We start from the raw sequence: 26624 nt of genomic DNA, 5'->3' as shown, positions 1-26624 counted from the left end.
GTCCTTGGGCTTCCTTTTAACACATTTTGCTAGGAGTTGAGCTTCAGTCGGTCACACCGATTTGTCATGGAGAAATATTTGCTGTTAATGCTGATTTTTACCAGAAGAGGATCTTGCAAGTCCCATCTAGTTTTGCTTCAAGAATCAGTTGTTTTGAATGCATCTGGGGTGAGATGATGTGTGAAAAAGCTAATTTTGAATGGAAGGCTCCCTATGTCACCAAATCCATGTTCAGTATGTGAAGTTTTGTGATAAGTAGGTGGGTGGTGGCTGAGATCTATCATGAGTTACATGTGTTACACAATGTTAGTATAAGCAAGCTAATGGGACAAAATAGCTGGGCGGTAGCCTGTGCTTTTGACAAGAGGGAAAACAAATTGAGTCCTTTTGGTAGTGGATCAGACCCAAGTGGTTCCCAGGCCGCAGGAGGTTGTTCCTCTCCTGGGACAAATGCCATGTGCTCCTCGTCTTTCTCTGGAAGTGGAAGAGAGGAATCAAAAGTAAACAGTTACAGGGGATGCTCTGAATTTAATAAGGCAAAGGACTGTAAAGTGCAACATATGCTCATGCTCTTGATAACCCTGTGAAAAGATAGACAAAGCAGGGGATAACTGGGACATCCTGTCAAATGAGCTTCATTACTTCTTCCTTGCTGCTGTGTAGCCTGTCTGCAGAGCTGTCCTTGCTGCACACGGATCGGGCGCGTGTCAGGTGTTGAACCTGAGCTTCACGCTTTGGAAGTCACTTTTAAGGTATTATGATACTCTTATTCCAGGCACTTTCCAGGAGAGTGGGAGGGAGATGGAGGTGTCATAGCATAACTGTACTCTGCAACAGGAGGCAGGCAGGGCAAAGACCGCTGGGCTGCTGGCAAATGAGCTAGCTCCTGAGCTGGAAGCAGCGTAATCGCATCAGCACTGTGCTTGTGTTAATAAGCTCTGCTGCATCATGGCGGTAATTGGTATTTGCATAGCACTTTGCAAATATGAAAGCATTGCTTAAATGTAAATGATAAATAGGTTGGCTTCCAGACTGCCTGTATAGCTTCCCCTCTCAGCTAATTAGGCAGTTAGGCACTTGATATGAATGTAAAATAAAGGATTGAATCAAATATCTTTTTTTTACAGTTTGGTTCTGACTAGACAGGCTTATTCCTCTTCAAATGTGTAGATGGGCTGTGAAACCATTTGAGCTTAGTAATGTGCAGCATTTTGGGATCTTGATTGCACGAGGTGCCCTAAAAGCCATGGAAACAGCCGTGCTCTGGTTTACTTAATGTGAGCCGTTGGGTGACAAGATTTACAGGGCTTAATGCCATAATGCTAACTTCGCTTGAGAAGTTTTCATCCCTCTTGGTGTCGATGTGAATTTAAATTTGAGAATGTGTGTAGCTGAGCTACTGACTTGGGGTTTTATTGGACGCTAGCCGTGTGCTTTTTAGCAATAGTAAACTACGTCTTTGTCTTCTCATGTAATTGTTCTAAATTGTAGTGCAGTTTGGGCAGGCAGCACAGCATACACAGTTAACGTATTTGGGATGTCTAGAGAAGTTCCAAAGTGTGTGTTATTCCTCTCTCCTATGGAAACTGTAATCATGACAAATTAAATTACATAAGTTAGTATTTTCTGCCTTGGAAGTGAAGTCAGACACTTTGATATTTCACACGCACATAAAAATACTTTCTTTTTAGCTGTTTCAGAACCCTGAAAATTTAAACTACTTGGCAAAACGAGGCTTTGTATTCATAGTGTGTAGGAGTTTAGGCTACTACATCGTTTGGAAATAGATTACTCTTTAAGATAATGTATTTTAAGATTAATAATTTCAAAAGTTTCTGAGCATCCATTCAAGAGAGCAGCTCCTTGGAACAAAGTCTATTTTTATCAGATTATTTCACAGAATCAGCATTGCATTCAAATATTGCTGTCTTGCAGTATCATCTTAAAGCTGCTGAAGTGATACTACAAAATGAGTATCATTTCATCACAAAGTGAATGCATTTGAAACCAAACATCAGAAAGGAAGAATTATATGCTATGCTAGTAAGAAACAAAGACTAAAATAGAATAGTGGATCAGTTTTGCAAAGGTCACCAAAGTTCAGAAAGGGAAAACAGCGTCATAAAGAAAATCAGTCCTAATAAATTACCATGCCTGTGGGAATGGTACTCTGAAAAGTAGTTCCGTGGTTTTTTTCTTCTCACCAGAATGATTAATGGACTGATTCTGCCAAAGGCAGCATGCTTAAGCAAAACGTAAGCACTAAAAGTGAAAGCTTAGTATTTTTGCAGCTGCCCATCGTGAAATTGGGTTCTTTAAGGAAGAGGCACAAATTAGAATACTTGCAAAAGAAGCTGGGCCAATGAAATAAAACAGTTTAATTTTGATCCAGCAGAGGAAACTGGAAGCACATCAGAAAGATATATTATCCTCAGATAAGTTCCTTGCTTATGCCCTCTCCCCCAGCAATCATCTCCGCTACCTTAGTCACTTGACTGTGGAATTAAAATTAGGAGCCTAGCCACTGCAGGTTTTCCCTGTAAGCAGAGATTTGCCCTCCTGCATTCAGTCTCCTCCTCTGAATTGCCCCTTAAGGTTTTGTCTTTCTCCATGGGCTCTATGAAACCTAGCATAGCAACAGGATAAGTTTATCATCTCTCATGGTGGTTTGAAGGTGCTGCTGGTCAGTACCCATTTTCCATTTCTTCTGACAAAAATATTGTCTGCCTTCGGACACATCCCTGTTTGTTATCAGTTGCCTCGTGCTTTCATGATAACTTGCTGTTTGATTGTGCCCCTTGTAAAAAAGCTTTAATGTAGTATAAAATCTAGTTTGTCAGCTGGAAATAATTTGTCCTACCCAATATTTGAACGTACTGTTTGCCAGTTAAAAATTCTGAAGGCCAGTTCCCCTTTCGCATATGTTGGAGCAGCACAGCTAAAATGTTCAGTGTATGAGAGAGGAAGGCCAGGCCTGTGTCCAGAGTTTCTAGGTGAATCAACCCAATTCCCAGTAGCTTTGGTGTAGGAAGTGCTTTTAAGTCACACAGATGCTTTTCAGCACTCCAGCAGGATGTGTCAGTGATGGCCTTTTGATTTACACCTACCCTACTACGCAGGAGGAGCAAGTTGTAATTCAGTACTTGAGAAGTATGAAATGAATTAATCCCTCGTCTGCTGAAGCAGGTGGCACATAAAGGTTTGTCAGGCACACTGTTCTGGATCAACATATGATTTACATATTCTTGTCTTCCTTATGGAGATGAGTCAGAGGCTAAAGGGTTTCAGTCCTGTGAGGAAGCGAGTATGTATTTTAAGTTGCTGTACATTCTTGATTTCTTCTGAGAGGGAGATAGCAGGGACTGAACATCTTAGCTGGTGCCACAGGTATCTCAAATGATTATCTGTGGGATGGAGGGTATCAGGAGAGTAAAAATCACAAGATTGCAGGAAGCCAACAAGATAATGGCTAAACATCGCCCAGTTGCTGAGGGGTAGATAGACTCCGCTTCCCGTGCAGCTGGTGCCGTTCCCATCCGTTTGGTGTTCTCTGTGCTGCACTTGCTGACGTCGTTTCTCTTTTTGGATTTCTAGCCTATTAAACGCTCTTTAGCTGGAGGTTTTGCTTCGTGAAGTGCTCTGTTCATGCAATGCAATATGCAATATATACTGCTCTATCAGTAGTTATTTACAGTCTGAAGGTTGGTTCTGAATCTTTGAAACTGTGTGATTTGATTCTCAAAGCCGTGGAAGTACTGCCTGTGTAAAACATGTTGCTTGCAATTGTGTATCTGCCTTGGATATGTGAGTGCTGTGACCATAAAAAGTCTATTAGGTGGACAGAGATCCTTTTGTGGTCCTGCTAAGCATGAAATTCATTTTTCCTGGATTTTTCCTTTAGCAAAAAGACTGGCTGTAATGCTAGCATATTGGGCAGGAGATGCAGCCTTCACTTTTGGATGTCACCTCATTGGTTGTGATTAATTCCTTTGGTTTTGTGAGAATGTGGGGTGTCGTTGCATTAGAAAGCACGTTTATGGAGATAATCTGTTTATCAGGCCAAGAAAACATTCTCTCTCTACTTGAACACCAAATTAGTTCTTTCCTTACTGACAGATAATAAGGGATATCCTAACCCAGAGGAACAGGGGAGGGCATGGCATGAAGCTGACAAGATCAGAAACAAAAGTAGAAGCAGGAGATGAAAAACACATTTATTGAAGAATGGCTGCAGCATACAAGTGATCTACTGCAGCAACTCATTCATCAAGGGAATTTGGCCTTGCCTCACTCTAATCTAAATTGAATCTAATTTAGATTCCAAGCAAGGGATGGGAATCCTTTCCTGAACCAAAACAAGCCTTGCCACCTCCTACCTTTTCATTACTCATTCCTTAATTTGTTTGGGTTTGTTATGTAGGACACTTGGGAAGAATAGCTTAAAGCTGTATGTGCCTGTGCTAAATCTGATGTTATAATCACTGCTTTGCTGGACATGGGGTTGATTTTTGATGCAGTTACAGCACCCAGAGCTGGTAATGTGCCTCTTCCTGGGGCCCCCAGGAACTTAGGCGCAAACATCCTTCTCTTTTTTCCTTAGCGCTGAATTACTTGCACTGCTGCTGGACTTAGTCTGGGCGAGTCCACTACAGCCTTGGGCTCAAGCAGTTTCTCTGTTTTGTTGTTCTAAAAATCAGCTCTGCTCATGCTTACATACAGCGATCAAAAACATCCCGGAAGAAGGGACTGGAAGATAGTTTTCTTCATTTTTGAAATATCACGCTTGCTGACCTACTTTCTGTTCTTGCGTTATAAGTTGATAAACAGCAAAACTTGGCCTCCTAGTCTGTGCGTGTCTGGGAAGACTAAATGGCATAGTTCCTTCCCTGAGGCTTCTCAGGACTCTAAGCACCTGAACTGAGGTTCAGACTGTGCTCAGGGCCATGGCAGCAAACAAGTCTTTATGCAGTGCTCTATTGCCGATTCCCTCCTAAAATGTGCACAGTGTTTTTTCTGAGACTATTTCCTGAGGAGTGAGAGGAGATTAAGAGTTGGGCATTGATTCCAGTAGGGATTTCTGTAACATGGGGCATGTCAGGACACTGCCTTGGAGCATGTCCCAAACCATCGTGCTACCTCATAATTTTCAAACTCGCTGCCTGATTCTTTCACATGTGCTCCTCCGTGTCTCGCCTCCCTCACTCCTGGAAACCCATCCCAGTTCTACGGTGTTTGCCTCCCTATGAATACTCTGCTGCCTTACAGAAATCTCCTGTGATCCTGCAGGTATGTGCTCTGGTCACTGTCTCAGGGCCATAAATCTTGTCATACCTACATATATAGTTCCCATACAACTAATTTGTCTCCTACTGATTCTGAACAACATGCCTAGATCTGAACGAAATGGTGGGTTGAGCAGGTTGTTATGCCCCAAGGGTAAAGAGGTTAGTTGCAAATTCAGGACACGGGCAAAACCTGCCTGCAAGCAGTGAGAGCAAGCACTGCTTTGGGGAATGAGAAAATTGAGTGGCTAAACAGGGATGGTAAGAGTGGCTTGGAAGAACTGCAGAACTGAAGGTATGGAAAGGGTTAAACATTTACACTGAACCAGAGTATATGTAGTTTATATATTGGAAGTGCTAACTGACAGCAAGTTTTCTGCCATCTCTATCTTAATGCTCATCAGGACTGCGCGCCCTATTTTAGCACTGTTTCCAGTTTGTACTTGCCAGCCTCCTTATGGGCAGTATTTTAAGCCACGTGAGATAGGTGGGTGATAAAATGCTTAGTGGCAACCAGCTGGTAATGGGACTAAGGACTGTGGGAATGCTGCTTCCTTCCCACTTCCGAGAACTGCCCCAAAAACAAGAACCTCTATCACATGTGAAATGCACTCTAGACCGCTTCAGGCAAGGGCTGGGAAGCTTTGCTCTGGTTGCAGTAGGAAATTCCAGTCGAAACCAAGACTGGGTTGGCCTCATTAGAGCAGGACACAGGCGGCAAAGCATCTCCTTTCCCAAGATTCCTTTCTTGTTGCTGAGGTGAGTAGTGGGGTCTGCTATTTAATGCGTCCAGCCACTTTTCATGATCCAGTAATTGTGGTATTTTGCCTGCAACCTGCTTTAGTGATGCCTTGTACGCTCTTGTGATTTTTTTTCTCTGAAGTTTTCTCTCGGCTGTTGCTCAGCACTTTGATGTAGTTTAGTACATACGTATCTGATGATACTACTGTTTTATTACATTTTGAGCTGAAAAGAATTTGCAGTTTGGTGTTCAGGGAGATTTTTCAGGAATGTAGAGACACTCCATGAAATACTCAGTGGTGGAATCAAAACTGAGTGATGTTTTTCGAATTCTTAATAATTACATTGAGGGGGGGATCAGCATAAGTTTTAAATATTTTTTTTTAACAAAGGTGTTTTAAAAATAATTTTAAAACAGCTGGAAATAAGAAATTAGCAACTGATGGTCTTAACGTGCAGCTGATGTGCTTTTCTTGCCTGCTCCGATAAATGGCAGGTGGTACTTTCCATTGCTAAGCCTGAGTTCTGCTCGAGGAGACTGGGCCCGAGAAGGTTGCTGTCTGAGAGCTGTTTGTGTGGGGTCTTGGAAGTGTAAGCTCTTTTATTTTCTGTGATAGTGTTTCCATGTGACTAGGAAGCGCTGCCACTGTTAGCATAAGTAGATCCCTTTGGTGACAATGCCAATACTCACATCAAAACTAGAGCAAGTCAAGAGGCTAGCTTCTTCTTGCAGCAAGGCGTTTGCCTGTATTGTATTTTCCAAATGTAATCGGAAGACTTGAACCTTTCCGAGCCAGCATTTTGGCTTTGAGACTAAGATAACACCCAGGAAAATCTATATACTGCTGGAATGTTCCTGACTGCATTAGATCTTCCTTATTAACCTAAGCCTGCATTTGGAATTGTGCCCTGGATTCCCAGACTCGTGTTCAGTGTTGCTCCGTTTCATGCTTGTTTTGAGTGTGAGGCATGGAATGTCATAGCTGATGACTGTTTTCACTGGAAAACAGTAAATTAGCAGAACATGGAGTCAGTTTATAGAGAACTGTAGCTATTTGCACGTGTAATAATTTGCAAATCATTAAATGCAAATGACTTAATGCCCCAAGAAGGAAAAAAGTGTGGGAAGAGGAGGAAAAAAACATGAAACACTTCATTCTGAGATATCACCAAGAGGAAAGGTGATTGTTTTTTACTGGATTTGAGTCAATCAAGGAGACTCTGAAGTTAAAATGGAAAAATCTGGTTTAGTCTATATTTACCAGCCTAGCATTTGTTTTGCTCCCCTATCCTTCTGCAGTAATCCGTTGTCTCTTGCAAATGAGCATACTGATGGTGGCTAACCTTTTCTGTCAAAAGAGCAGACTCTTTTACACTGCCCTTTTCTCTACCTGCCTTTCCTGGTGTTTGCTACTTCTCGTACAGAACTGTGAGCGAAGAGGACCTTGTGCTGTGCTGCTGCAGTGTCTGTCCTGCAGCTGCTTGTGAAATTATGTAGGTTAAGAGGCTGCTACTGTCACCAGCAGGCAAAGGCTTTTCAGTACTTTAAAGTACTAAAGTGCTTCCTGTTCCCGTATGTTCCAAGAGCATGATACAAGATGGGGAAAAGAAGAGATTGTAAAGCTTTGCCTAGAAAGGGAAATGAGGTGAGGAGGATTTGCTGAGCAAGATGCAGAAGGGAAGGACTGATACATTGCTAAACAAGCCCATGTGTGATCACGGGACAACAATGAAGGTATGGGGTCAGTGATGGGGCGGAGGCTCCGTAACCTGGTCATTTAAACAAGAAACAGGAAGTTAAGGGCCCTCATCTCAACCCCAGATTCAATCTGTGGCCTTGAGCAAATCACTTCACCTTGATCTACCTCTGCTTCCACTCTTCCTCATGGGAGGGAGGATTTGACGCCTCATGGGTTCAGATGTTAAGACTTTATTAGTTTATGGATGAATGCGTATGCAGTACCCACTAAAATCAGAAGTAGGTGCAGAATTGACCCTACTTGTCTATATCGTCTTTCAAATTCTACATTTATAGACCCCACAGTAGTTAGGAAAAGAAAAATTGTACCTAATACTCTGTTACAGTTCAGGAGCACTCTGGCATATTAGACAAAACACATTTCTTTCTAAATTGAAATAAGCTTCCAGCTTTTGTTGAGGATGTGTGAAATTTTATTTCTGCTTCAGAAGTAGCTTCATGCTTGTGCCTTTAGTACATCACACTGGTGTGCTTTATTTCTTCATTTGTTAGAGAAGCAACCAGTGTTGATACTTATTCGTGGGTCGTTGCTCTTAGATGCTGGTAAAGGGCAGTAATGTCTGTGGTATGTGAGAAAAAAGACTATTTATAGAACAAACAGCTTCTTTGTTAGGAAGTGTCATTCCTTGTATGGTTTACATCAGGATGGGTGGAGGAGGAGGAAAGACTATTGTCAAAGCACAGGGAGTTGCCCTCTGTAGCGAGCAAACCAAACCCCCCTGAGCACCTTGCACCATAGCTGTCCGGGAACATGGAGTAGCTGCACAGGGAGAACAGTTACATGCAGGAGATGAGAACATAATCCTTGCCAGGCAAATGGAGTACGTTCAAGTGCAGCTGACTAAATGTCTGTCAGGGCTGTGTTTTATAGCGTGCAGCTTGGTTTTTAATGTAATGAAAATTCTGGCATAAATCTTGTGTATTTTATAGGAAAAGTTAATTTTGTCTCGCCCCCAAAGGCTTTGTTCAAAGGCACTTTTGACAAAAAGTGGACACCCCATCATCATTTGCTCACCACGCATGAGGGTTCAGAGTAATCTCTGCTTCCCTTGGGCTCCCAGCTATCATTCTGCTGATCCTGTACAGAAGCCCATAGACAGTCTTGATAACAAAAAATGTCTTAAGGTTTTAGAGTGAAAATTGTATTTCCAAAAATGTTTTTAATCAAGGATTGTTTACATTGCGTGACGAAAGTAGTAACTAGCTGCCGTAGATGTACTGTGAGCATCCTGAGTGCATGAATGATCAGAATTTAGTAACTCACGTGCTGTTAGGGGCTGGTAGCCATGTGTAGTGCCATTGGAATGGAAGGGATCATGCCACTGCTTAGTGGGTCACATAAGTAGCCTTTCACCTCATTCTTACAGGGCATTTGTGACCGTATGGATGGCTTCCAACATAACCACTTTTATATACAGGGATATATATGTGTCTCTTTAAGTGGAACATATGCGCATAGTGTTCCTTCATAAAGTGTTCTCTCTCTGATACGATCAGCATGACTCCTTGTCAAAAATCAGTTGTTATCACTGGATAATTGTACCCGGACAAGGATCCTATGATGCTGAATCTATATAAATATGAAAGAAAAAGAGATTATAGTCCAAGTGGTTTCCTGTTTTGATTATTCAAATGTATGCATCAGAATAACAATAAGGAAAACGTTACATAAGTTGCAGATAAAACTTAATTCTCTTCAGAACAGCAAGCTTCTCTCTCAAGTATGAGTAATGACAAATACCTCCCCCCTCCCCCCTTTTTTTTTTTTTTTTAAATAGGAAGCAGTACTCATAATAACGGCCTTCTGGAATCAACGTGCTGACGTTCTGTATTTCTGCATGTGTAAGAGTGACTGGGGAGCGTACATCAGCAGTGTACATCCTTTGTTCTTGAGTTGGACAGCCCCATCTCCGACGCTGGAAGGAAACTGTTCCTGTTTCCAAAGTAAGTACCATCCAGAAAGTTTGGTTTGGTTTAATGTTGAGGGTGGGCACCTGACCACTAGGACCAAGAACACCCTTGAACTTAATTTGTCCTCCATACGTTGCTGGCAGTTGGCGCTAAGTTTTAGTCCTTGCCAAAACCAGACTTGAGCTGATGACCTAGTTTCAGCTGACCTTGAAAGAAGCAACTTATGTGACCTTCAAGCAATTACATGACTCAGGTAACTGGCTATCCTGTCTGCTGGCTGCAGAGCTAAGGTGCTTTTGTTTTGCTCTGTTCAAGGGCTCCTGATGGAATTGAATTATTCCCTGTGCCTTCCAGCTTGTCCAATCTCACAGACATTTTTTGATTTCTTATTGTTTTATTTATCTTAAAGAACTAGCTGATACCTGGCAGGAACACACTGAGATCTGTACCTGATATCAACAGTCAAGGATTCCTTTTTTTCAGAGCACTGAAGATTTTAATTATAGCCAAAGCCAATGTTTTATATAGTCTATAGTTTTTTGGTAAAAAGTAGTGACTTGCTGTAATTGGCTATTGCATGCAATAGAGTCTATTTTTGTGTAGTCTTCTCTCTGCTCAGTGTAAACCACCTGATCTTTAGAGGCACCATGGGGCAAAGAGTAAGTGCACGAGTTGGCGAGGCAGAGGCAAAGCAGAATGGCAGAGAAAGTGAGGGTTTCTGTGGGAGGGACAGGAGCCGGGCAGGGCCAAGAGGGCACTACATGGTGAAGCAGGAGCAGTGAGGGAGAAGGGGAAGGAAGACAAGCATGTGGAGCGGAGCAGAGTTTATACTGTATTCCAGGGTTTAGCCTAGAGAGGAATTTCTGCATCCCTCTTGCTTGTATCATGTCACAGAAATCTAATTCTGAAGTCTGTATCAAGATTGTGCATCACTTAAGTCTTTTATGGCCAAATGCTTTTAGAATTTGACAGGGACCAACAGAAGAGCTATTCTGTTGCAGGAATTTAATGGTTTTGCTAAAATCAAGAACTTCAGATCTTTGAGGTGAAAGGGGAGTATTTGCACTTGCATGCAAAGTGTTAAGTATTGCAGCTGATTCAGTTACCATGCATGACTTGAATGTAGGTTTGCACCCCTGTTTTTTCTAAGAGAATTGATCTACTTCTGTAGAGTTTCACAGTAACTGGGAAAAAGGTGTGAGTGATATAGACACATCATCTATTTGTAGGTAAATTAAAGAGAGTTTTCACAGAGAAATGACTTTAATCAGTCACTAGCTGGGACATCAAAGAACTCGGGGTCAGTAAATCACGGGACAGAAAGGCTAAGCTAAAGTCTTAGTCCAGCGTTTGTAAAGCATCTTGTCTGTGATGTGGACTCCCTGAGGTGAATAATTAACAGTGATAACATCAGATGATGAGTGAATGCAGCTGGAAAGATGAGGAGAACACAACCAGCGACACAGTTTCTCTAGCTCTAAGATCTGTATTGCATGAAAAATGTCTCCGAATAGAGGAGCTTGGCTTTACCTCCGGCGATGCAGAGGGGACAGCGCTATCTGCCGGATCTGCAGTACAGCGCCATTGTTTTCCAGGACTGCCCAGCACCACACGTTTCTTACCTCCTGCCTACACGTACACACGCAGCACACGTACATGTTATTTTTTCTCCCCCCTGCCCCACCCCCTTTGGGATTTCTCCATGTAGTCTCTCCCGTGCGGTATTTGACCTCTGGATGGAAACCTACAATCGCTCTAAATTTGTTTGGGTTTTTTCCTGGTTGTTTGTTTGTTTGTTTAATGTTAATAAAACAGCTACTAAAAGCAAGCAAACTGTAGCAGAATACCTAGCCAGGAGAAGGTGCCTGCTTAGACAGTGAACTGCTAGCAAGGAATTCCCTTTGAAAAAATGGTGATTTTGAAGGAGAAAGTGACATTTTACAGATTCAAAGTTCTGTGTAACTTCTGCCATTTTATGCAGCACCTTTGAATTTGACCGGGGAGATGTTCCTCTCTGTCAGAAGACAAAAGACCTTTCAAATCTGTCATATTGAAGCTGGAAAAGCTGTTTCTCTTTTCTTTTATGTGATGTCTAATACATTACATACGTGCTTGTCATTTTAGATGAAAGACGATGACAATTGTGCTACTAGGAGGAGACAGTTGGCAACTCACAGATGGAAGGTGTGGAACATAGCCAAAGACCACAAAAGTTTCTCTTTCACAATGGGAGATTTGATTCTGCAAGATTACCTGACCAAACATCTCCAAGACAAAAAAAGTCTCTTGGAATCCTTCGTATTTCCTGGACTCCTGTGAAAACAAACCACATTTGAGAAGTAGCTCAGAGCTGTCTTCTAGGGGACTTGCAAACGAACTTAAAGCTGTGTTTACTGACAGCTGGGAAGAGATTCAGCTTTGTTCACCGTTTAAGGAAAAAAGCAGCAGCTAGCACTTCAATCCAGCCAAGGTGAGACGGTAACGCTTACTGAACAAGCTTTTCTTTACAAAAATGCAATCATTGCATGGTGCTAAAATAATTGATGCATCAGTGTATTTTACTAGCAGTAAGAATTCAGAAATTAAATGAGCAAATGTGAATGAATATGTGTGGCAATCTGACACGCTAATGGATTTTCATCTACTGCTAAAGTGAATGAGCTGAGGAGAGGCCTAAAAGCATAGCTGTGAAAATGCCACCTGATTAGACTCCAGATTGGTAAAACAGCACTTCAGTTACAGCACACAAAGGCTCGCCTATGTGCATATACACTACTTGATTTTATTGGCATCGACTCCCAGAAAACAATACCCCAAAAGTACCTGGACCAATACCAGGGCTTAGAATTTCCAGGATGTATACAATAGCACAGCTCTAAATATGGCCCGTATTAAAGGTCTGAAAAAAGTGTTTATTTAGTTGCTGGCCACAGAGCGCTAGCAACGTGCAGGAATGTAGTTCAGTGTGTTTCTTGGACACGGAGGGGACAATTTTGAACCCAGCCTTCAGAGCGCACCTGCTGCTCAAAGGGATCCAAGTCTCCAGGCCCTGTCAGTCCTCTGTGCATGCGCAGGCTTTGGCTTACGCAAGACCGTTCTGCATTTGAGGAAGTATTTCTCTGACAGGGAGCACCGCTACGAAAAGCGTTAAAGGCTCACAAACAGCTCAGGCAGTCTGCTTGCCAGGGCAGTTACTTCTTGTTCACAGAGGGGAGGAGTCTCTAATACCCAGTCCTTCTCATTCTTAGTCCTGAAAGGAAAACAGTTCTCAGAGCCAAGGATAGAGAGAGGCACGTTGAACACCCTGTGTTTTCTCTGGGAGATAAGGATGGCATAGGGACAGATGCAAAGATTTGTGAAGAGTATAGCTGAAGTTGTCTGTAGTGTATACAGTGTGGGTCCAGATGTTGGCAGGTACATGGAGAATGCATTTTAAAACTTGAGTGTGAAAATGAGAAAACTGAGCGAGCTTTTATAACCCTCCGGGTACCTTGTAAAGGCAACTAGGGAAGTCTTCCTTTGCTGTGAATTTCTGTAGGATGGTTTTTAAAGTGTGTGGGAAGGATGCCTACATCTATTAAATTCAACATTTTAAAATTGGTATACATTATCCTGTATGACTTTTCTGCAAACCTTTACTGGTTTCATACTGGCTAGAGGCTGCTCTGTGGGAGCAGCAGTGAGCAAGCGTAAAGGGTGCTCTCTTCCTTTTCGTGCTCTTTCTTCCAGCACTCGTGCATCAGGGGATTGCGCCGCTGTTATTTGGTTGTTGCACGGTTCTGGCAGCCTTGAAGTTGGGATGGTTGTTGATCCCAGCGGTGGGTATGTGTTGACTCCTGGCAGTCAGGAATGGCTGTGCAAGGAACGAGCTTTGCTGCTGTTTAGCTGCACAATAAAGAGGACATTTGCACTGAAGCGATCTGATGTGATTGCGGATGGCAGAGGAGGCTGCTGAGATGACTGTCACAGAGAGGCCAGACACACAGGTTTCGTGTTCCCACTCCCATAGCCTGGCTCAAGGACCATACGAGTGAGGGACTACTGAGGGCAGGGTGCTGACATTATTTTTTATCTCCTTGTCTTGTTAGGCCTGTGCAAAAGTGCTAGCCTTTTTTCTTTTTTTTTTTTCCTTTTTTTTTTTCCCCCTTTGTGAAGCTTTAACTGGGTGGGTTGCCATAGCAACCCCTGCATGATAAGTTGGGCTGCTTCTTGCAGCATTCAAGATTTCTCTCTCTCAACATTCAGTTCCCTTCACCATTTCCCCTGGAGTGCCAAAATGGCTGAGCGCTTTGTGATGCCGAGCATCCTGCGCCCTAAGGGTTACGCCTCTCCTCTAGCATGTTCACTGGAGGCATCAGGGCTGTGTTAGGGCACGAAGGAGCAGCTGTGCATCCTTGCATCGAATAGGCTGTGAAGAATATGTGCTCTCCATCTCTTTCGCAGCACACTAGGCCTGAAAAATTGAAACCGGTTTCCAATGTTCTCATTTATTTGCAAGTTTTCCTGAAGAGGGCTGGGCAGTGTTTGTTGCCTGTTCAGAATAGGCACATGGAGATGTTGGAGTGGTTCCCAGGTCATGGCAAGAATGAAAGTATCTTATCCTTTCTTTCTAAAACCATACGGTATGCCTGAAAAAGTCCAGAGAATTTTTTCTCTGTGTGTGTTTATCTTTAAAAAAACAGCACTATTTCTGGCAGTTCAATAAACTGGACTGAAGTATTTATTTCAAATCACCTTTGCTTTTGTTTGTAGTACATGAAGCATGTTCTAGGTGAAGAATAAACTTCTCCACAGCTGGGGAGGAGAGGGTGTGATCTGCATTTGCTTCCCTGGCTGGTGACTTTTTGTGTTACAATTCACCCAAATCCAAGCCCAGTTTCACCAGAGTTTTTCTTCACCTCTGGGCCCAATTTCCCTTCTTCAAGTAGCAGCTAGAACACTGGTCTAGCATGAAGTGCTTGAGGTCTGTACGTGAGCAATTCTGAGGGACAACTCATTACTTTTTTTTAGGATGTTTATTTGTCACTGTAATTTAAATTGGTTGGCAGGGGAGTTCTGGAGTGCCTGTGGTTAGAGGAGAAAAAGGCTTGTTTCTATGTGGGGGAGCACCAAGGCACCTGATGGCTCGGCTATAGAAAGGGTTGAGGGGGTCACTCAGTGGCTGCTGACCGAATCAGCACTGTAGAGCTGCTGCTTCCTCTTAATCCTCTCAGACCCTCTCTCTCCTCCCTGGCAGGATTCTCCATAATAGATGTAATTAGAGCAGCCGTAGCATAAACAGTACAGCTCTGCTGATCCGTGTTCTGTGTTTGCTGGCAGTGCACCTGGCTTCCTGAGAACAGATGTGATTTCCACAGGACTTCATGAAACAGGTGGTTGTCAAATGAGATAGCCGAGGACATTGTCCAGTAGTTCCTGTGTCTATAAAAAAACCCGCCATCAGCACTCATCCGCCACACACGGGCTGGATTGTTCCGGAAGAGTTAGGAGCAAATCCTGTGGCTAAGCCTACCCTTCCCTTTGAGTTGTTGTGAACGTAGCAAGGGCAATGGGAGAAAAGCAAATGGCTCAATGTGGGAGGCTACGTCCTTCCATCGTCTCTGCGTATCGTGGCTGCCATTTTGTCTTCCTGTGGTGTAAAGTCAGATTTTTTTATGATTTGGATATTCATGATGGACGGCTTCTAAGGGGGGAATTGGAAGTGTGTTGCTGGCATCTGCAGCCACTGATTTGCAAGCTGTTGGTCTTCATAGTCACACCTGGCTCCTGGAGATACATTAAATAGGTGGTTTCTTTGATTAGTTTGCTGGCAGGAGTGCACAGTAACCCAAAGAAGCCTAGGAGCAGAGGGGACAGCGAGTGAAACTTGACCACCAGCGTGCAGGGGCTGTCATGGCGTTGGTCAGTCCGTGCCGCAGGACTTCAGGGCTGCAAAGGTTTCAGGGGTCACAGGTGGACGTGGGCTGGAAGAGGGCAGAGTAACCTGCCCAGTCAGTAAAATGAAGCAGAACAAAGAATTCGGAAGATGTCCTTAGCTAGGAATTACTTGGAGTTGCCACAGTAGGCTGTACGGAGTGACGTGAAGGGTGACGTGGAGGCTGTTGCTCTGTGTGTGGTTATTGGCAGACGATGAATGCAGTTTGCTGATGCAAACATGATTAGATGATGTCTAGGAAAAGTGTTGGCTGTCTTTTTGTCTCTGCGTGTTTTGCTTAAGCAGGGTAGGGGCCAGACTGCATGTGTGTCGGGAGGCCACAGAGCTGTGGTAGTGACCACTGCCCGCAGTGTCGTGCCCAGCTGAGAGTCCACCTACAGCTGAAGGGCTGAAGCTGATGCCTTCCGAGGGCTGCAAATTTCTCTGGTTAGGTGGGTCTCGCTGTCTGCACTCTGAGTTTTGGCATGGCAAGTTGCTCACGTGTCATTCTCTGATGGGGTTGGGCAGCTTTAATTCAATAGATTGTGCTGTTTATTGAGCTGACATCAGAGCAGATGCTTTAAAGAGGGAGCACATTTTTCCCTCTCTGTCCACTGTGACCTTCAAAGTCGGAGCAGCCCTTCAGGGCACGGTGGCCCCAGTCCAAGAAGAGAGAGCCCAGCCTGCTGCTGGCATTGAACTCCTGGGAATCAGACTGGAACATGAGGAGAGAGGAGTTCCCAGTATTTCCAACTGTGACCTTCAGAGCTGTGCAAATGCTGGTATTAAACTCATTATAGAGGCGGAGGCCTTTCTGTGACCCCGCATGGATAACTCGCCCCGGCTCTCCCCCCTCGGCTTTGTTTTGGAGACCAGACGAACGATGCTGGTATCCCCCCCCCGCCCGCTCCAGCTCCTCTAGCCAAGCTGCCACGTCCGTGCAGCCGGGAAGGAGGATCCCCGAGCGCTGACCCCTCCGGCGGCTCCCGAAGGGGCTGGAGGAGCCCGGTTAGCTGCTGGCGCGGTGAGGACAGCCGAGCCCCAGGCTCCTTCTCCGGCTACCGGGAGGAGTCGGGGCCGGGGGAGGGAGGGAGGCGCCCGCGCATGCCTGCCGCGGGCCGTGCCCCCCGCCCGGGCTGAGGCTGGGCTCCGCGCAGACGTTGCCGGCCGCGGCAGGCAGGGAAGCTGCGCCCCCCGCGCAGCGATGCGCGCTGTCCCCCGGCCGGCCAGAGAACAAAGGGCCGCCGGCTGCCGCCCCCCGACCCCGGGCCGCTCCGGGCCGCGCTGAGCCGCCCCGCTCCCCGCAGCCACCTGCTGCTCCCGCGCCCCGGCGGCGCCCGGCACCTCCCTTGTGCGGAGCGGCGGAGGCGGCGGCCGCGCCCGCCGCGTCGTCGGTGGCAGCGGCGGGGAGCGGGGCTGTCTGGGAGCGCCGGGAGCTGTCCGGGGCCGCGGCCCTGTCCGTGGTGCTGCCGCCCGCGCCGGGGGGGGAGCCCAGCCCAGCCCAGCCCTGGCGCGGATCCCGCGCCGCGGGGAAGCGGCACCCTCACATCTGAGTCGGCCCCGCAGCTGCCGCCCACCCTCGGCTCCCTTCTCGCCGGCAGATCCCAACCAACAGGCGCGGCGCAGCCCGAGGCATCCTGTTGCGCTGGGTCCACAGCGAGGAGGGGAGAAGCGGCGTTTTCCGAAATAGCCTCTGCCCAGGTTGAGATGCGCTCGTGGCTCGGAACAATGGCTGCACTGCCGAGGCTGGTTTGTGCGTCTTCAGTCGTGTTGGTGGTCTGGGGTAGGTGCTTCCATTCTGTGTTGTCTTCAGCCAGGTTCTCCATCAAATCTGGTGCTTGTCCCTTGCAGGATGCTTCTTTAAAGCACCGCTTTTCCTAGCAAGGGTCCGTTAACACTGTCATGAAGACCAGCCTTCGAAGTGGGTTTTTTGTTTACAAGAGGAGAAGGAAATGACATTCATGCAGAGTTAGTGTGAATGCAATGAAGTTAATATGAGCAGAGAAAATACATTTCTGCTAAGTAGACTTATGGCACAAAATGTGTGCTTTAATATGCATGCAAGTTCTTTACGGTTTCCTGTTCGCTGCTGTTTTGAAATTTGCAATGTAATTTCATATTTCTTTGCCTCAGGGAGGATGTGCAAACCGTTAAGCAGTGCCGGTTAATGCTAGTTTTTCACGCAGTCTATATAAACTGGACTAAATCATTCTATTGCGATTACAGTTTTTCTTCTGCACCCGAGAAAAGGTTGATTAGTTTTGCCAATCCAGCTACATTTGATGTGCACATACACCTACAGCTCTGTGTGTGGGTGCATATCTGCGTGTATGTATCTAATTCAACTGGAGTAAAGCTCGATCCAGTAGCTTCTTCCTTTTCTCCCAGAAAGCTGGTGCTACCCATGGAGCTGGTAGTACGGGAGAATTGCCATCTGGCTATTTCCAGGATAGGTCCTGGGATAATACAGTGCTCAAGAGATTGGGTTAATGGTATCTCAGAGGCTGGGGAGGAAGCAGCCAGCAAAGTCAGCATCTTCAGAGAGCTAAACTCTAGGCTTTGGAGACAGGTTGGACAGACAGAACCCAGTATTGTTTAGCCCAGGGGACAAATGTCAGTGGGGATTTAGTCTGAGATGTCGAGCTGAAGCACTCCTTGTCTTGTCAAGTATTTAGCTTCACAATGATTTTTGTCTTGTTTGGGAGAGCAGTATGTTATAGCTGCCAGTGTTAGCACATAGCTGATTGGAAGCATTTTGAACAGGAATGCATGTAAAATCAATAACTCCTCCCACTGCCAAATTTACTCGAATCCAAGCCCCTTGGTTCCCAGTACTGCTTATGAAACCTAGAAACAGGAAGGGTGGCGAATCCTCCCAGTTTGTTTTGAACACATTGCCAGATTAAACCATCCAGACCTTTTAACTTAGCACAAAGAACGAGCTGTTTTTCCACGCTTGAATTCTGGGCTTTCTTTCAGACCGGACTGTAATTGCTACTGTAACAGGAGCACGCTCAGCATGCATGGGAGCGGATGAACAATGCCTCGAAAGTAGAATTAATTACTATGAGAAAAATTGAAGTTGTGGCAAAGCAGATGCTGGAGAGGTGAATCTGCATGAAGTGATCACCCTCTGTTAATTACTGTGAATTATTTATATCTCAGAGAAGGAAGCTTGGTAAAATTTGACATTTGAGACTTATCTGTTGTCGGAGGGTGCTAGTAATGAATCAAATGGCTTTCCATTGGGGATGATGTGATCATAAATGCTGAGATGTGGATAACTGATGTCTCTCTAATTCTGTCTTACACTTCTCTGCTGCTCCTTTTCCCTAGCTGGTTTTTGTTCTGCAGTATGTGTTGAAGTCCCATCAGAGACAGAGGCTGTCCAAGGAAAGCACATGAAGCTACTCTGCATCTCCTGCATGAAGAGGGAAGAGGTGACAGCCAGCACGGTGGTGGAATGGTTCTACAGGCCGGAGGGTGGAAAAGATGAACCTGTATGTATGTTTGGTGGCTGAGCCCTTGTTTTCATAGGTCTTATTGTGAAACAGCCCAGTGAACTCAGGTGGGAGAAGCCAAAAGGTATTTCTGAGAGTGTAAGTTTGTCCTGCAGCAGGATCCCCAAGGAAGACTGTATAAGGGAAGGAGAGAGACTCAAACAGGAACAAAACCAAAAGCTTTCTGCCTCGTTCTTATGCAAAGTCTATAGAAAGGCCCAGCAGGCTGCTTTCATATCACAGAGGAGAGACGAGCTTGGAGTTCAGCTCTAAGCTGCAGATCTTCACAATTTCTGCAGCGTTTTCACCCAGAGGTTCCACAGCACCAATTTTGAGCAGTAACTAAAGTGTCTTTTCCTTGCTCAGCTGATTTCCACACCTGGGCACAGGGGGAACTCATGGCAAGAAAAGGTAGAATCTGTTGTGGAGTTCAAACATTTGGGGTCATACGTACATGAATGTCCATTTCCAGTTCTGTTCCTCGAACACGTAAAATCTAGTATGTAAGGAAATCAAGAAGGGAAACAAAACTATGGAGTGAGATCTGGTACCCTTGGCCAAATGTCCCTTCTTAGGACACTTCTGAATCCCAAAGCTGTTCTTTTGAGGTTAAATCAGGCTCCGATAAATCTGCAGGACAGGATTTACTTCTTTTTGGCTCAGAGAAAACAGTGGTATCCTGACTGTGGGAGGATCTCTGTGAGCTGGTTTGGATCCCAGTCGGGAAAAAGTGAAATTCATTTTCAGAGTGAATCAAAATGGGAATCATACAGATGAGGGACAAGTGGAATTCAAGAAAGAATGGTAAAATGGAGAATAAGATGAAGGCTGATTGCACACATTTCTTTCTAGCTGTTTTACCTGAGTCTGAAGCACTAGATCAGTGGTTGCATTTCGTCACAATTCAACAGGGCCAGACAAGATGACAACTATTCTACTGACAACTAAAGGGACTGCGCTAAGGAATGAGATGGAAATTTGCTTTCAGTGACCTGGGTGATACATTTGCCAGTGGCAACCCAAAGAATGCTAATGAAAGTGAGCTGGGGCGGGCAGCTTAATGATGGGGACTGTGGTCAGGCAGAGACTTGCAAGAGATTAGGCCTGTGAAAGCCACCCAAGCTCTCTTCTTCTGATGTACTGTTTTCAGACTGTTATATTTATCCTGCAACACTTCCATTTCAGCTGAATATCCCAGGGCTCACCAAAAATGACTGTTTGTCTTTGCTGTATTTATTCTGTGGTTCCTTCTTAATATGATCTTATGTGCAGTGACCGACAGGCTAGGCATGATCCTAGTTTTTAGTTCCGTTGCTGGTCTTGCATGTCATTGTCCACATGTGTGTCTCTTTTTCTGCCTCTGTGATGGAGATAACTCACTTTTCTGTGTTTCGTAGTCTGAGATTTTGAGGTAAAGGGTGATAGGATATGAATAGCTGCCGTTACTAAGGAAGCCATAGCCCAGGACATACATGTGTGTAGCTAGGTGATGATGTTGTTCCTTGTGTATGCTGTGTTGCTGTCCGAGATACAAGTCGGTGATTAACCAGAATACCCTTTCACATTTCCTCACAGATCTACGAGTACAGGAAAACAAACCATGAATTTCCAAGCCGCTTCAGTGGTCGTTTACAGTGGAATGGGAGTAAAGATATGCAGGATGTATCCATCACTGTGTTAAATGTGACCTTGAACGATTCGGGTATCTACACCTGTAACATCACCCGGGAGTTTGAGTTCGAGATTCACCGACCTCTCTTCACAAGCTCCAGACTGATCCACCTCACCGTGGTGGAGGAGGGTACGAAGGACTGGAGAAAGTGTGTTGTGCTGTAACTCGTTGTGGGTGTTGTCATCCGGGCATATAGTTTTTCGTTGCATCACAAGAGAGGGGAGGCTGAGCTGCCAGATAATTGTGTCTGTCTTTGCCAGCAACAAACACTACGCAGGGTTCCGGAGGAAAGACCTGCATTTTGTTTGCTGGCTGCTGCCTCTTTTTAGGCTCAGAGTCGTTGTGTGTGAATGTGGGAAGGTATAATGAGCTTGGTGGGCTGGGGGAACAGCTGGGCAGGCACAAGGAGCAAGCAGGGGTTTCCAGTGTCTCCGCTCAGAACCCTCGCCTCTCCCCTGCCGGCTCTAGGCTGCTACAGCACGGCCTTTGCCAGGGTACCCGCAGCCTCTGCTTCCTCGCTTCCGCCCCCTCCCTCTTGGAACGGCTTGTTCTCCATTTTCATATCAGTCTCTTGTTTCCACCCTCTCCCAATCCCTCCTTCCCTTTGCAGTGCTCCTATGTCTTCCCTTTCCTCTTGGTTTTGCTCAGTTCAATGCTGAAATCCTGGCTTGTTAGAAATCAGTGGGGATTTTCCACTGTTTTCTTCAGAGGGACAAGAGCTTTTAGCCTTCATCTTTTCCTGCTGTGTCTTCCCTTCTTCCCCACAAGCATCTTTGTTTTGATCTCTTTCAAATCACTGGCAGCACAATACACTCAGGTAACACCAGCAAGTAGGGTGCACAAAGGAAACGGAGTGTGAGGATGAGATGGGCTAACGGTAAGCAATCTGTATGAATGTGTGGGTGGCAGAGAGTGCAAGAAAGACACCTGAAGGCTAAGCATGCTTGATTCTGCTGGAGACACGCAGTGGGATCACTGCTGGCATAGCCTGTTGGCAGCCTTGCCTGCTCCCGCTCTTTTTTCCCCCTCACAGTGTAGTGGCACCCAAGTATCTCTGGCAAGGTGGGTTAGGAAGGATGACACGAGAGTGGAAAGTGTCAGTTGGAGCTTCTGTGCTCCGGTAGCTGCATGTAAATGATCAGAGATTGTTTCATTTTCTTAACAGCTGGAGAAGACTTCACCTCGGTCATCTCTGAAATTATGATGTATATTCTGCTGGTCTTCCTCACCTTGTGGCTACTGATAGAAATGGTCTATTGCTACAGGAAAGTCTCTAAGGCAGAGGAGGCTGCCCAGGAAAACGCGTAAGTGTGAAACCCCTCCAGATATGAGCTGTTGTGCGAGGGTTCTTCAGATGTCTCAGTCCCGATCAGGCTGCAAGAAGACTGAACGTTGCTATTGCACGTTTCCGGTTACAGATGTTTGCTGTGGCTGGAATCATTGCAGTGTTTAGGAGTACCAAAAGAGACAGTGCACTTGCCCAGTGCACCAGGTAGGAAGGGTGGCCACGGTGTGCGCTATTCCAAAGTGGCCCGGTTTGAACTGCGCAGAGATGCTCCCCTGGAAGGCTGGCTTTCCGAGATCTCACAGATGCAGTTGACACAGCAGAGACGTTCTGGTTTCTATACTGGCCCATTCCCATCTTTCTCCATTCTTGGCTTGGATAAGGATGCTCTTTGTACACGGTAGGAAGGCTGGATGTGTAGGATTTTACAGTAGGGAAGACTCGGTGTCTGCTCCTGACTACATCAGGGAGAGTTTCCTACTGCGAGCATCTTCTACAGATGACATTTGTTATCTTAGAGATAATTAAAGGCATTTGATACCTCTGTAAGTGTGAATGGGCCTGAACTGGTTTTTGCACTGTAGCACTTGAGGTTATGCTTTCCTCCTTCCCTCCAACTACAGGACAGACTATCTTGCGATTCCATCAGAAAACAAGGAAAACTGTGCCGTGCCTGTGGAGGAATAGCGGAGAGGAGTCAGTGGAATGAACGGCACCAAGGTAGGCGATGAGGAAACAGCCAAGCGCTGCTTGTGTCTGTCAGCCTTTCGGCCTTACTACAGCAGGTTAGGCTGGAGAAAAGGCAGACGAGAGACTCCTGGAGCCTGGCTGTGCTCCTCTGGAGCTTCCCCAGTGACCTTAGAGGCAATATAGGTATCTTTAGATGGTAAGTATACTAATATTACTTTAACCCCCTAACCACACGCACTTTCACTTTCAGGCCATGGTGTAATTATTCCTCCTTTGCCCATTCCTGCGGAGTTGGGAATAGTCACTGTCCCTGCTGTGCTCGGGAGGAACGTAAGGGCACTACTCCAACAGAAATGTCTGCTAGGAAGGACTTTGTGTGCAAAAGACCAAACTCTAGATCTTTTATGGTCTTGTTCACGTCCCGTCAGTTACCATGCCAATTATATCACGATCCTCTTTTCAGTAAGGTCAAACAACTCCAAGAGGAATTCTCTCACTTGCAGGGGCTCTGAAGACAGAAGGACCGCATCATGCCAGCCAGGTTTGAGGGGGAGCTCTGCGCCGTCGGGAGGAAATACGGGGAAATGTAAATTCTCTTCCATTTGCCTTGGACTCTGTACAGCCTTGACTTTGGCCTCATGACTCCATTCTGAGCTGCCAGCCCATTTGCTAAAGGACTCTTCTTTTGAAGCATGCTGAGCAAAGAGCACAGGGGTGTGGGCAGCACGGCTCCTTCCCAAGTTTCAGTCCCATCATCACGTTAATGGCTTTGTAAATGTTAAGTGTCATTTCTCAGCTGCTGTCACCACCACCTTTATTTGCTAAATATGCTAGTTCTCCATTGCAGAGGTAAAGGATATGTATGTCATGTTACTCTGACCTGCAGGACTGGGGATGAGGTCATCTTAGGGTGATGTTCCACCATATGCTACAGCCCAAGTAGTCTTACCGGTGTTAAATAGGAAGAATTTCATTAGTTGTTGCTTGGTAAGTTGCTCTGGACTTTGGGCTGCCCGTGCACAGGCAGAGTAGGATGAGGACTATGAGGTATTAGAATTGCTGAAAATGCCTAGTAGGCAGGTGAGTCCCTGTGCCATGTTCACACTTGCTTCTGAAGGAGGGAACGGAGAATACAGATCCTCAAGCACTCCTACTTTGGGAGGCAGTATGACGTAAGTATAAAAATCCCCTGTACCCCTCCCTTTCATTTAGCAAGTGTCAAAACTCTTAGTTCCTTCCGTTTGCCTTGCATAGCAGGTTTACTCCTCAAGTATGCAGAGACACGGCGATAGGAATAACCTGCGGAGCCGCGTTCTGCAACAACAGGCAAGCCAGTAGGACAAGGTATGCAGCGAACCTGTTTCTGGGGAAACCCCCGAAAGGAAGGCAGCCTGATGCAAGTAGGCAAGCAAAGTAAATAGAATGTATAGCCCTCACCGGAAAGGGACAGGCAGCGTTGTAAAATGGTAGTACGTTTTGTAACTGTGGTATCAATCTTCTCATACTATAGTGTAGCACCACCTAGAGGAATTAGACAGAAAACGCTTATTTTTTCCTAGTTAATCGTAATTCTTTCTTGTGATACTCGGTCACTGGTTTGAATAGTCACCATTCATCGTAAATGATCCACTGCTGCACAGGAATCACGGTGTAAATTCAATGTTTCCTATGCAAACTTACCTTTTCAACTGTAGAGGATTAAGCAGAGTAAAATTTGTTTTCTGGCCTCAAATGTAGATCAGTTGAGCTCGACAGTTAGGATTAAGAGGAGAAACAATGGCAGGGTGGAATTGTACCTTAAGACAAAATGCAGGAAGGTTTGGGTTTTTTCCTGTAACAGATATTGTTACATTACTGCTGCAATGGAGCTTATACTGCTTGCAAGAGTTGACAAACTTTGCTACACTGACCGCTTCTAAATAGTTACAAAGTGCTTGTGAATCAAGGCATGCTTCCCACCTGTGGAATTTCCTCTGCTTTGTTCTGCTGCTTTTTATGTGTTGCTACAATCACAGAAATTACTCCGTTTGTAAGTCAGGCCCAGGCTAGATTTCTAACTGGCAGTCGTTCCAAATTCCTTTCTTAGAGCGTGTGTCACCTGTAGTAAAGTACTACGATGCAGTCTTCACAGTAGGATCGCTCTCAAATCCAGAGCTGAGTCTGGCAACCTGAGCACATTTTCCAGATGAAGCACAGTCTGGGCACTGGTTCCTTAAAGCCTAATAATACAAAAGGGGAAAAAGCAGCTCCTCTTCTAATTCAGCTGGATGTCTCCATCCTCCCTAAGCCAACTTGCCTGGCCTTGGGGCAATGTTGGGCATAATCCTAACTAAACCCACAACAACAGAGGGACTAGATTGTAACTCCAGAGTTTCTGTCGCTGACCACGGCATTGGTCATTTTTAGGTAAGACGTAACCTCTCTTGCACTTCAAGTCTGCTCCTCAGTCCCCAAGAGGCAGTGATAACCTTCTGGTATCATAACGCTAAGTCAAAAAAAGGAGAAAACTGAGAACTTCTTGAGAGCTACCTCAGGTGGTAAAGAAGGGCCGTCCTCTAGTCCCGCACCTTCCGGTATCTTACATGCATCTTCTTAAGATGCTTTTTTTTGGGCATATCTTTCACTTTTCCAGTTCCTGCAGACAGATATGACTATTGCCCTGTGTTGTTCTAGGCAAGAGAACGGTGTCTAAATTTTGCTCATGAGTCTCTTAGCACACACCAAAAAAAAAAAAAAAAATTAGGATTTTTCAAGGATGGTGTTAAAGGCAGGGCTGTGTCCTGGAAGAGATGGTCCTGGTTGGTCTCTGAAAAGACCCTCTGTGTTTGGAAATGGTAGAACAGACTTTAGAACAGGCAGGATAATAAAAAGAACAAAGCACTCACGAGTCACGCTGTTTGTTTGATAGATTTTTTTAATTTATACCGTACTTCCATTGTACTAGCTACTTTACATTAAGTTTTGGCTGCATAGCCTTTACAATTCCTAGGTTCTAGCAGGTAAGTTTCATTATCGTTTTATCGCATTTTGCGCACAGCGCAAAGTTTATGACAGTTAGACAACTCCTAAAACAAAAACCACAGTTCGTCCCCCACCCCACCCTGGAGTTCACGTTAGCGCTACAGGCACATCGGCCTTGGCCAACAGCCCCCTGCTTCCCAGGCTCCGGGTGAAATCACGCCTCCGGGTGACTGTACAACCCACTCCCATTCCTTGCCGACGTGAGGCGATCCCCATTAATTTGCAGTTACACACAGCGACTGGGGTTGCAGGATCCAGGACCTCGGGTGGGGAGAACGTGCTCCAGGTTTTTAGCAGCTTTATCCAGCCCTGGAGCATGTGATGGGGGATGAACTGCTGTTGAGAATGACAACGTCCCAGAGGTGCCACCGCCACACGATGCCAGTCCTGGGCGGTTGCAACGCTGCAGCGGTTCTGCTGCTCCTCCCTCCCCCGGCCTCATCGAGCCAAGAGCCAGGTTAGTGCTTCCGTCTCCGGTAAATGCTATTGCAAGGGAGATGGGCTTGCGACCGTGGGGACCAATGCGCGTGCGGTACAGGCTCCACCTCTTTGCTGGATAAAGTTGCTGTTTGGTAACAGCTGCTCTCCCAAATCCTAGCGCCGCTGGGGCAGTTTGGGCCGAAATTGAGACACGACCAAATGGCTCTAGAACCTGAGCTGCACATTGGTTTTATTCCCTATTTTCAGAGTTTGGGTTGGGGAAGGTGGCCATTTAACGTTAGCAATGGAATTGGCCTAAATGAGTGAGGTAACAGAAACGGCCAGAGGAGAGGTACCTCCCTGAGCCATGTGCAAATATAATTCCTTCAGCAGAAGGAAGTCTTTTTCCCTACTGAAAAAAAAAAACCA

At 45.6% G+C, this 26624-nt stretch overlaps 2 protein-coding genes across 2 annotated transcripts in view; both read left to right on the top strand.

The window, feature by feature from the left end:
- The window catches only part of LOC142604879 (uncharacterized), a 106353-nt gene extending 94196 nt beyond the window's left edge, over positions 1-12157 (top strand). The window contains exons 78-80 of the mRNA XM_075774337.1: positions 9561-9726; positions 11208-11345; positions 11818-12157. The gene's annotated coding sequence lies outside the window, so the exon portion shown is untranslated. The remainder of the gene's footprint in view (positions 1-9560; positions 9727-11207; positions 11346-11817) is intronic.
- Positions 12158-16678: 4521 nt separating this feature from the next.
- Positions 16679-25641, top strand: SCN3B (sodium voltage-gated channel beta subunit 3). Its single transcript, XM_075774765.1, has 6 exons — positions 16679-17390; positions 18944-19107; positions 20683-20908; positions 21945-22083; positions 22688-22784; positions 23258-25641. Exons 1-5 carry the CDS (start codon positions 17315-17317, stop codon positions 22749-22751), a joined length of 669 nt encoding a protein of 222 aa, XP_075630880.1. The 5' UTR covers positions 16679-17314; the 3' UTR covers positions 22752-22784; positions 23258-25641.
- The last annotated feature ends 983 nt before the right edge of the window (positions 25642-26624 follow it).

Source organism: Balearica regulorum, chromosome 23, assembly GCF_011004875.1.
Source record: "Balearica regulorum gibbericeps isolate bBalReg1 chromosome 23, bBalReg1.pri, whole genome shotgun sequence".
Classification (NCBI taxonomy): Eukaryota; Metazoa; Chordata; class Aves; order Gruiformes; family Gruidae; genus Balearica; species Balearica regulorum.
Note: the sequence above shows the minus strand (reverse complement) of the source record. Positions and strands in the feature narration are given on the sequence as shown.